At 51.5% G+C, this 11,194-nt stretch overlaps 1 protein-coding gene across 1 annotated transcript; it reads left to right on the top strand.

The window, feature by feature from the left end:
* The first annotated feature begins 626 nt into the window (after nucleotides 1-626).
* ALG1 (ALG1 chitobiosyldiphosphodolichol beta-mannosyltransferase) lies at nucleotides 627-11,153 on the top strand. The gene is made up of 13 exons (XM_047087749.1): nucleotides 627-834; nucleotides 1,764-1,841; nucleotides 1,957-2,060; nucleotides 2,513-2,661; nucleotides 4,133-4,222; nucleotides 4,528-4,638; nucleotides 5,069-5,190; nucleotides 5,382-5,420; nucleotides 5,733-5,792; nucleotides 6,601-6,711; nucleotides 8,141-8,255; nucleotides 9,148-9,223; nucleotides 10,303-11,153. The coding sequence occupies exons 1-13, from the start codon at nucleotides 627-629 to the stop codon at nucleotides 10,432-10,434; spliced, it is 1,395 nt and encodes a 464-aa protein (XP_046943705.1). The 3' UTR covers nucleotides 10,435-11,153.
* The last annotated feature ends 41 nt before the right edge of the window (nucleotides 11,154-11,194 follow it).

The raw sequence follows: 11,194 nt of genomic DNA, 5'->3' as shown, positions 1-11,194 counted from the left end.
CAGTGGCAAAATTTCCCTTACGACATAGACTTAAAATCATATTTTTTACTTCCTTCTCTGTCCTTTTCCTTTACATTTTAAGTGTTTCATTCAAGTACAACATAACATCCTGAAAAATGAACAAGTTTGTTGCTTGATGAATTGTGTCAAAATGATCACCCCCACCTTATCAGCACCCAGGTCAGTAGAGAGAACCCACCAGCTTCACATTGGCTCCCTCCCACTCACTCCCCGACCCTCGAAGGCAGGTCACTCTCCTGACTTCTAACAGTTAAAGTGTGGTTTTGATTATATATATGTGGAACCAGCCAGTGTGTACTCTGGCATTTGGCCTCTTTTCTTAACGTTATGCTGATGAGAGTCATACAAATTGTTGCTTCACTGTATTTTGAAGTTATCTTAGAATTTTGAAAAAAATTGTTCCTAGATCCTTACATGGAAGAAGCTTTACCTTAATATCACTAATTTTTGGCCCCCAGAGGCTCCTGGGAGGTTCAGTGGGCCGCCACTTAGGGAACCACTTCCCCACCTTCCTTCTCTCCGCCCACTTCGGAGGCTGGGTCTTTGCGCGTTGAGCACCCGGCCCACAGAGGGCCGTCACGTGACTGCCATCCGGCTCGGCCAAGATGGCGGCCTCCTGCGTGGCCGTGCTGGTGATGGCCGCATCCCTGCTGCTGCTGCTGTTGGTCCTGTGGAAGCGCTGGCGGCGGGGGCGAGCGGATTGGCACGTGATCATTGTGGTGCTGGGCGACGTGGGCCGCAGCCCCCGCATGCAGTACCACGCACTGTCGTTTGTCAAGAGCGGCTTCTCCGTGACCCTTATGGGCTTCTGCAGTGAGTGCTCGGGGTCTGGGAGGGAGGCTGAGCTCTCAGCCTTTAACCCGCGGCTTTGACCTGCCCAGGGGGGCCGGGACGGGGACGTCCCTTTTCTCCCTCCTCCCTCAGACAGCTCTCCGAGATTGGGTTTATCTAGTTCTGGCCAGGTTTCTGCCCAGCTTCTGCTGGGTGGGACTCTAGGAACAGCTGGCGTTAATGGAGTGCCTGCCGTATGCCGTATGCCAAGAGTGTGCTACATTAAGTGAACTCATCATATAGTCTCACTTAATCCTCCTAGTGAGTGGAAAGACGGACTGGAACCTAGTGTGTGTGTGACTCCGGGGCCAGTGCTGCTAACCATAGCTCCTTGTGGCTACTTTTGTCAGGCTGTGTCTCACGGGACAACTTGTCTCCTCTCCATCCCACACCCTCGGTGCAGAGCTGTGCAGGCAGGAGAGGTTTCATTGTGCTGCATTTCCACCTTTTACTCTCAGTGTGCAAAAGCAGGGGTGTCTGCTCCTTCATCCTCCTTCAGGATGACATCTTTAGAGGGTAGCTCAACCGTGTATCGGGGAAAAGGGGGAGTAGCACTGGTTGCCTTTGGTCCCTGTTTAGATTCTGCTGTGGGAGGGTGCAGGAGTGGGGTGAGACTTCCTAGGAGTCTCCCCATGGTGGGATAAATCCACCATTCAAGGAATCTAGATTATTTTGAGTGCCTACTATGTGCCAGGCATTGTCTTAAGTAAATAAAGGTGGACACCATTGAGACCCTCCCTCTCTGGGGGAGACTCTGGACAAGAAGTGTCCTCATGCTCTGTTCTGGCTATGGAGGAACAGAGAGAAAAGTCTTATTTTCCAAAAACACTCTTCACTATTCAGCCTGAGCTGCGGGATCATCTGACTTTATATTGCCCTGTCTAGTGCATTGAAGGGGACATTCTTTTCAGACTCCAGACCCTATGATGAGCTCTTGCAGAACAACAGAATTCAGATTGTGAGTTTGACAGAACTTCCGAAACTTGCAGGTAGGATGCTGTCAGCTCCAGATTCCTTTGAATCTGTGTGTGTGTGTGGGTGAGGGGAGGACCCGCACATTGCCAAGAATTCCTTTTGGAGTAACGGGTGTTTTTTGACTTGCAGTTGGGCCCCACATTTTTCAGTATGGAGTCAAAGTTGTTTTTCAGTCAGTGTACCTGTTGTGGAAGTTGATGTGCAGGGAGCCAGCAGCCTACATCTTTCTCCAGGTAAATGTCAGTCTCCTCTTGCTCTCTCAGAACCATTGTTAAGTTTCCTTTACTGCCCAGCCTTTTATTTATTTATTGAAAAAAAATTTTTTAATGTCTCTTTATTTTGAGAGAGAGACAGAATGTGAGTGGAGGAAGGGCAGAGAGAATCTGAAGCAGGCTCCAGGCTCCAAGCTGTCAGCACAGAGGCTGACCCGGGGCTTGAACTCACAAACTGTGAGATCATGACCTGAGCTGAAGTCGGACACTTAACCAACTGAACCACCCAGGCACCCCTTCCTTTATGCCTTTTATACTTCTTTTTTGGTGAGAAGAGAGTCTTATTAATTATCAGGAGGTTTGTAAAGATAAATTGACTCTTTGTTATGTATGTTGCAACTGTTTTCACTCAGTTTATTATTGTTGACCATGGTATGGGTTTCCTTCTCTTCATTTGAGTGTCTCTTTCCCAGAACCCCCCGGGCCTGCCTGCCATTGCTGTGTGCTGGCTTGTGGGCTGCCTCTGTGCAAGCAAGCTCGTCATTGACTGGCACAACTATGGCTACTCCATTATGGGTTTGGTGCATGGTTCCAGCCACCCGCTTGTTCTGCTGGCCAAGTGGTAAGGGTCTTGGAAGAGGGTGCAGACACCTTCCCTGAACCTTGGTAGGAAGAAGGGCCAGTGCAGAGACCTGGTGAAGCTGTCCCTTGTGTGCTCTTTGGGGGTGAGAGCAAGGCTGGGGAATTAGGCTGACTTGGGTTACAAGTGACAGAAATAGCCTAAGGCAAGGAGGGCATTTGTTGGTCCCTAAAACTGCAAAGTCCAGAGACGTGGCTGACTTTAAGCTCAAAAGGGCATTGTCAGGATGCCCTCTCATTTCTCTCTCCACACTCCGTCCTGGAGGTGTTTCTTAGGTGCTGGGAGCTCTCCCGGCACTCAAACCCCCACTGACAGGCTCAGTGGAGACAGGGACCCTTTCTGATTGGCTTGTGCTCCTCTGCCAGGCTCTGACACCCCACTGAGGTAGGGGGGCTGCAGTAACCCGATGTCTCAGGCTTAGGGGAAATGCTCTTCTGTGAGACCTGGGGTCCCAGGTGAACCCAGACCAGATGCCCAAATAAAAACCGAAGCTGCTGTTAGACAATGGGACTCAGGCAACAGCCTGCTGCAGTCAGTGAGACAGGGAGAGGGAAGAAGGGCCTGTGGGAGCAGGTTGGACACGGAGCAGGAAGAGTCATGTTCTCAGCCTGAGTGGGTGACATCTGCCGCCTCTCCCTGAGGGACATTCACTGAGGGTGGTAACAGCTGCCGCAGCAAACGATCAGTGCGTACATGCTGCATGTCAGGCTTCAGGCCAAGCCCTTTATCCTGTTCAGTCTACACTCCCCCTGGTGAGAATGTCCTGTGGTCACTCTCCATTTACAAGCCAGGAAACCAAGGTCGAGCACCATTTTGCTGCTTGCCACACAGCTGATATTGTTGCATGAGGATCAAAATTCAGTCCCAGGGTGTCCAGCTCTCTCGCCTTCTCTGCATCCTGAGTGAGGAGCCGGCTGTGATAAACCAGTGGCATTGAACAACCTTGTGTGCTCCTTCCCTTTCTGGTTCTCTTTCAGTTTTGCCCTCAGATCAGGGCTCAAGTCTCAGTTGGGAGTTAATCTGTCACTAAGGCCTCTCTAACATTTTTAAAACCATCCCTTGGTAACGCACAAGCCTCAGCCCCACAGCCTTTGCAGCAAGAGCACAGTGTGGCTAAGATTAATAACGAGGCCTTTACTATATTTCTTTCTCTTGTGGCAAGAGAGACTAGATTTTCCCTTCTTTAGAGATAAGGTTTCTAACCGTATTTAAGCTGAAAAGCGATATGACTTAAAGAAAGGGGTAAAGGAAATAATAGTACAGATGGAACTCAGCACAAACTCTGGGAAAGTGCCTCACCAGCAACCCGATTTGGGAGACCCCAGCTCTGTGTTCTTCTGCATCAGAAGGTGTCGAGTCATGTGGAGGTGGTGGTGGTGGTGGTGGTGGTGGTGGTGGTGGTGGTGGGGCCCAAGGCCCAAGGCTCTGGGCTGACAGTGATACGTCTTTTCAGGTACGAGAAGCTCTGCGGGCGCCTGTCACACCTGAACTTGTGTGTGACCAACTCGATGCGGGAAGATCTGGCACAGAACTGGGGCATCAAGTAGGTGCCTGGGGAGGCGAGGGGTCCCAGCTGCAATGCCTACTATGTCCTATTGGCAGGGTGTCTAGAAATCCCTAAGGGTCTGGGAGAGGGTTCCTGGTTTGGGAAGCCGAGGGAGCAGGAGGAGGCCAGATGGCCCATGCACTTTTGGTCTTAGAACATGTCTCTGTGCTTCCCCAAGCAGGTCTTGTCCTTGTCTGAGACTTGGATCTTCTGAGTGCTCTTATTTTCTGGATCCTCTTGGATCATGTATTCCGTAGGCTTTTCTCTGGCTGTCTCTAGAGCCCTCAACGATCTCATTGCAGAGCCGTGACCGTCTATGACAAGCCAGCATCTTTCTTTAAAGAGACGCCCTTGGGCCTGCAACACCGGCTCTTTATGAAGCTGAGCTGCACCTACTCTGCATTCAAGGCCTGGTAGGTCTCCCATCCCCAGTCTTTATCTCCCTTCTCTTGTGTTTGCAACTGTCTGGCCTCTCCCCCATGTCCTTGCTGCCCCATGTCCCCTGTCTGCTCACTGCTAGCCTGGCCTCTCTCATCTTCTGGCTGCAGACCTGGGAATCCACTAATCCAGGGGTTGGCAAACTATGACCACAGGCCTGCCACCTGTCTTGGTAAATAAAGCTTCATTACAGTGCAGCACATGCATCCGTTTTTGCATTGTCCCTTGTTGCTTTTGCACTGCAACAACAGAGGAGAGTTTGCAACAGAGGCTGGATGATGGTTTTGACATGGCCACGTCCTGACCTTTGGGAGCCTGTGGGCTTCACTCTGGTGGGAGATGGCTCTCCTGGGGCCCGAGGGCCTGCTTGACACCATCTCATGGGATCTGTTTCTGTTCCCTCAGCTCAGAACCCCTGGACCCAGACACAGAGAGGTCGGCCTTCACAGAGCGGGATCCTCAGAGTGGGGTGGTGACACATCTTCGTGGGCGGCCGGCCCTGTTGGTCAGCAGCACGAGCTGGACAGGTCTCAGGACCCTTCTGGACCCTTGGGGCTTGTATGAGCACCTGGCTAAGCCTGCATTATCCTTGCCCTTGCCAGGCCTGTGCCCCACATGTATTTAAGGACATTGGGCCCTGATGAGAAAGGGGAGGTATTGAGTTGGGAGGGAGGCATCTAGAAACCAGCCCATGACATTTAGGTTTCTTTTCTTACAGAAGATGAAGACTTCTCCATCTTGCTGGCAGCATTAGAAAGTAGGTGTGTGGCTTTGATCAGGAGCTGGGCTTGTTGGCTCTTGAGCTGTGAGGTGCTCACCTGGCCTTGCATGGTGTCTTTGGCAGCATGTTCCTGCCCCCAGGGCCACTGGGTAGGCCAGCCTAAGAACACGGTGGTGGAGATGGTGCCTCTGATCCCCATTTGGGTTACTGAGTGACCAGACCCTAGGTCTGAAGTGCCACCTCTGGGAAACTGATCTTGTGGTTGGGAGAGGCGTCCCCCCAGTGCTCCCCCAACCGCTCCTCACCTGACAAGATAATCCTGGTTATCATTTATTTTTTTATACACAGAGTTTGAACAGCTGATCCTGGATGGAGAGAGCCTTCCTTCTCTGGTCTGTGTGATAACAGGTATTGCCAAGGATCTTCCATGTTCCCATATTAAAGGGGGGCAGTGGAGGGGGATGAAGGCATCTCCCTTTATTGTGTGCCTTCCCCATGCCAGGCATGTGATGTTGTTGTGTTGTTAATTCTGACCACAGTTCTGTGATACAGGATTTTCTATACCAGCTTGACCGAGAAGGAAACTGAGGCTCAGAGGGGCCTGACAGCAGGGCATGTTTCTAGTTGAATCTTGGATAGCATGGCCTCAGAGATGCTGAGCTTTCCACTCTTGCAGCAATTTCCAGGCATCTTTTTTTTTTTTTTTTTAATGAAAGAATCCACATTAAACTAAAGAGTTCAATGTAAAATTGCTTCCAGAGTAGCCCAGGATGGGAGAGAGAAGCAGAGAGCTGTGGTTGAAGCAGGGTCCTGGGCCTGCTGCCCCAACTTGCATACTCCCCTCTTCCTGGCCCCAGAGCTCCCAGGGGTGGCTAGGAGCCCACTGCACACACCATGCCACCTGGGGCATCAAGCAAGACACAGGCCTGTCTGGGTGAGAAGTTGTATCCAGCTGGCACTCTGGTGCCTCGCCAGAGTTTATCTTGGCCACCTTCCCAGCCTGAGACCCACTGATGCAGGTTGCTGGGGGAAGGGGCGTGGCCTCACTGGTCAGGGTGCATACCCCTGAGGGGTCTGGAAGGGGCCACACGGGGACCTGATCACAGCTGTAGAATGTGGGCCTTCTCCTGACACCTGTGCAGGGGTTCTGAGTCCCAAGGCCATGGGACGGAGCCAGAGATGGGCCCAGTGCAGTGACTCAGATTTTCTCTGCAAGGCAAAGGGCCTCTGAAGGAGTATTACAGAGGCCTCATCGGCCAGAAGCATTTCCAGCACATCCAAGTCTGTACTCCGTGGCTGGAGGCTGAGGACTACCCCCTGCTTCTAGGTAAGGGCATTCAGTAGGGGGACTGCAGGGAGAGAGCTGAGGGTTAAACAGGAGTACCTTACGGTACGGGGGACAGAGTTTTCCTGAAAAGGGCCAGATAGTAAGTGTTTTATTTGCCTCTGTTGTATATTCTTTGTTTTTATAACCCTATACAAATTAAAAGTCATTTTTAGACCAAGGGCCATACACACACAGGCCTGAGGCTGGATTGGGTCCTGCTCAAGGGCCACGTGGGGCAGGGGGATGCCATGTGCCAGGAACTTGTTGGAGGAGCTCTTGGCTGTACTTGGGGGAGATCCAGGCTGTTTCCTGGTGTGCCGGCTCCTCCTGCCTTTGGGGCCTGGACCTCTTCTCCACGGATCTGAGAGGGTTCTGTCCTCTTATTCTCCAAGCCCTCCATTTAGTCCTGCTTTTCCATCTGGGCAGAAGGCTGGTCCTGGGCTTGGGTTGGGGTCCACGTTCCCCAGGTCTGGGAGGGCAGTGGCTTGGGAGGTGTAGAAATAATGTGCTAAATAGCATTGACTCCCCTATGTCTCCCTGGCTTCCTCTGTCTTCCTTTCTCTGGGAGGGGCGTGCTGATGTATCTCCAAGGCCTCATCTTCCCGCAGCCAGTGAGCAGTCACCAGCGGAAAGCCTTTGGTTGGCAGGAGTTTTCTAGCCAGTGTTTAGTGGTGTCAGGTTGTTTATTTGGCTTTATTTTCATAGAGACACCTGGTTTTGTTACGTTTTTCCCCCCTCCTTACTGTGATAAAACATTAATACAAATTTGCTATTTTAACGATTTTCCCATTTTAAAGTATATGTACAACTTGGTGACATTAATTATGTTCAGTGTTGTACAATCATCGCCCTATTTCCAAACCATTTTCATCATCCCAAGTGGAAACTCTGAACCCCTTAAGGAATAATTGCTACAGGTTCTTTTTTTTTTTTTTAATTTTTTTTTTTTTCAACGTTTATTTATTTTTGGGACAGAGAGAGACAGAGCATGAACGGGGGAGGGGCAGAGAGAGAGGGAGACACAGAATCGGAAACAGGCTCCAGGCTCTGAGCCATCAGCCCAGAGCCCGACGCGGGGCTCAAACTCGTGGACCGCGAGATCGTGACCTGGCTGAAGTCGGACGCTTAACCGACTGCGCCACCCAGGCGCCCCGCTACAGGTTCTTTTTAAAGAAATTGTGGTTAAGTAGACAAAGGGGGTCTGACTAAAGAAAACTACTCGTGACAGGCAGGTAGTTTTCAAACAGGGCCGAGTGGCTGGGAGTGGCAGTTGGGGAGGTCTGCTGTGTACTTGGCCTTCTCCAGCCTGTGGTATTATTACCCACGTTCCATTCCCCACTTGGGGTGTCGATCCACAGTCCTTTCAGGGTTTGTGTTCCATGGGTGCATGAGTGGTGCTCTGACCACTCCCTTTGCCCCCACCTCGCAGGGTCAGCAGACCTGGGTGTGTGCTTGCACAAATCCTCCAGCGGCCTGGACCTGCCCATGAAGGTGGTGGACATGTTCGGGTGCTGTCTGCCCGTGTGTGCCGTGAACTTCCAGTGGTAGGAGCAGAAACTGAATCTTCCCGGGGTTCAGTTCTCAAATCAGCCCTGGGGGTGGAGGGGGGGTGTTGCCAGCGAGGTCAAAATGGCTCAAGGAATTGCCCTGGAAGATTGTGCAGCATTGCCAGGTGGTCCTCTGGGGGGAGGGCCCTTGGGGTTTCTGTGGGCGGGCTGCACCCTACTGAAGGGGTGGGCTTCCACGGAGAGCTGATGTCCGACAGAAAACATGTGTCTTCTCTACTTAGGGGGCCTTTGCTCATGGATAGACGGGTGGCTGGTATTGACCACACAGTTGACCTGGTTTTATTTCTTTGAGCTCATACAGTTGAATTGGAATCCGTTAAATGAGTGTAATTCTCTGTCACCACTTTTCCTGGTGAAGATGGGTGTTTGGAGAGGGCGGTGTTACAAGGGGTTCAGTACAAGAGAAATAGTAGCTCCACCACCAGCTCAGGAGCCAGCCTCTGAATGGGAAATAGCCTCTGTTAGACCCTGAGCTCTGGGCACATTGGCATCAACTCCCTGGTGACCCAGCAAAGTCATCCTTAATATGCCAAATCTACCTCCAGTGGGGTTGCCTTTCACCTTGTTTCTCTGCTGTGCAATTAAGAAAAACATGGAGAACTCGCTGAGCACATAGTCACTGAAAAGAGCATAGAGCAGAAAAGGTCAAACGTGTGTTCATTGTACCTCCTCTTTGGAATCATTTTGGATTTTTAACGTGTATCTCTGCAGGCCTTTTTTCTACTCAGACGCTAAATCTGAGACTCGCTGAAAGCAGACTGTTCTGACCCCTGCCTGGCCTGTGGGAGGGGTGGTGTGGGAGGCCGGGTGGGCACCGCAGGGTTCGGGTTTCTCTAGGCACCTCTTGGTTCTGTGATTCCCTCTGCAGCTTACACGAGCTTGTGAAACATGACGAAAATGGCCTGGTCTTTGAGGGCTCTGAGGAGCTGGCGGCTCAGCTGCAGGTAATCACGTCTGCTCCCATGCCAGGGCACCGACCCGTGCCCCCCGATTCTTTGCTCCTGTGGCCGGCCAGGCTGGATCCGAGAGCTAAGGCCGGGAGCAGTGGTCTCAGAGGCTGGGCCTCAGTGGGCTCGGGGGTCTGGACATGCTCTGACTGCCCTCTGGGTTTGTGGAGCTTACACCACACAGATGATGCCAGAGCTGGTAGACCGTGTGCTTTGTCTAGGGAGCGACTGGTTCTGAGTAGGAGGGATGTGTGAAGGGGGCTTCCCAAACTTTCCCTGAGGGTGGGTGGGAGTCTTCAAAGGGCACTTACTACTAAAGTAATACATCATCATTCTTGGCAGTTGAGACCAGGGGCAGCAAACTTTCTGGGAAGGCCCAGATAGAAAAAGTTTTAGGCTTTGCCATAGTCTCTGCTGTAACATGAAACCAGCCACGGACAGCCTGTGAATGAAGGGGTGTGGCTGTGTTCCAATAAAACTGTACTTACAAAGACAGCTGGGGGCCAAATTTGGTCCACTGGCTTAGTTTGGAGACTCCTGATAAAGTTTAGCAAAGCTGGAAGACTGCCTAGTTCCAGCATGTGGGCTGGACGGTGCTGGGCAGAGGCTGAGGGTGGGTGCTCTTGGTGGACAGAACATTGCTGGAGTGGCCTGTGGCTGAGCAGGGCACAGTGGGTGGAAAATGCTGCAGCCTGGCTGCACTGTTAAGTAGGAGCAGAGAAGGGGAAGAAGCACGGGCCAGGGTGTGAGGGTTTTCTTGTGCCCCATGAGGAAGGGGCTTGCTGGGTCGGGGATATTCCGGGTCAGAGCTATGTTTTGAGAACATTTAATTAGCCAAGCCTGCCGTGGAGGCTGGGTCAGAGCAGGAGGCCTGCTGGGGGCTCCAGGACACTGACAGTGGTTCTTGAAGTGCAGTGACAGAGGGTTTCAGTAGCATCACTGGCCTGGCTGCCTGTGATTGGAGTGGGACCAGAATCCAGGCTGCTGGGAAGGAGGAGGGACAGCTCTCTGGTGGGACCTGGGATAGGGGTGGGAAGCAGTGATGAGGTAAGTTCTGGTCTTTATTTTTCTTCTAGATGCTTTTCTCAGCGTTTCCTGATCCTACTGGCAAACTAAGCCAGTTCCGGCAGAACCTCCGGGAATCAGAGCAGCTTCGTTGGGATGAGAGCTGGAAGCAGACCGTGCTCCCTTTGGTTATGGACACATGACCCTTTGGGCCAAATACTGAGAGCTCCTGAGCGACGCCCAATTCCTTTTAGCCTCTTCTAGCCTATCTGGCCTTGACAAACGCTTTAGAGCAGCGCCTCCCAGTGGACAGCGGCTGGAATGACGGCTGTGGAATGAAATGTTTTTATGACCAGTTTGTGGCCCAAGAAACTGGTTCACCCTGGTTTCCTCCCTCGAGGCTCTCAATCACTCCTCTCCTCCTGATCTGAGTCTTTCTTTCCCCCCAGTATTATTGCTTTCCTGTTGTTTGCACGTGGTATCGTCAACATCTCTTAGGCCTGTTACGGTGTCTGCCTTTCCCAGCATCTGCCCTGTTGTGTCCCTAGTATTGTCTTTCCTGCCTTGAAGACAGGCACTGCAGTCTGCTGCCTTGTAAGAGTTTAATAAGACGTGCCACATGTACAACAGGGTTGGCTTCGTGATGGACGTGGGTCCAGGCACCGGTGGGGGGAAACATACTTGATCTGTTTTTATTTGCCCAAATGAAATGCTTGTTTCTGAGCCAAAAATTCATTTTTGATTTATGGAGGTTTGTTTACTTAAGAGCCAGAACTAGTGATAGAAATGGGCACCCACTTGAAAGTATTTTATTAGAACACAGTTTGTGGTTCCTGATTCTGAATTTAACATTCTTAAAAAAATTTTTTTCTTTCACGTTTAATTATTTTTGAGAGAGACACACACAGAACGGGAGCGGGGAAGGAGCAGAGAGAGGGAGACACAGAATTCCAAGTAGGTTCC

Source organism: Lynx rufus, unplaced genomic scaffold, assembly GCF_022079265.1.
Source record: "Lynx rufus isolate CCGP_SWC_20201006 ecotype Redwood Valley unplaced genomic scaffold, mLynRuf1.p SCAF_23, whole genome shotgun sequence".
NCBI classification, from domain to species: Eukaryota; Metazoa; Chordata; class Mammalia; order Carnivora; family Felidae; genus Lynx; species Lynx rufus.
This window is presented reverse-complemented; position numbering and strand designations above follow the sequence as displayed.

Excerpts from the sequence above, each read along its gene's own strand:
- ALG1 (XM_047087749.1), top strand. The coding sequence starts at position 627 with ATGGCGGCCTCCTGCGTGGCCGTGCTGGTGATGGCCGCATCCCTGCTG. Across the intron at positions 2,061-2,512 it reads CAGCCTACATCTTTCTCCAG|AACCCCCCGGGCCTGCCTGC; the intron begins GTAAATGTCAGT and ends TCTCTTTCCCAG. Across the intron at positions 8,256-9,147 it reads TGTGCCGTGAACTTCCAGTG|CTTACACGAGCTTGTGAAAC; the intron begins GTAGGAGCAGAA and ends TTCCCTCTGCAG.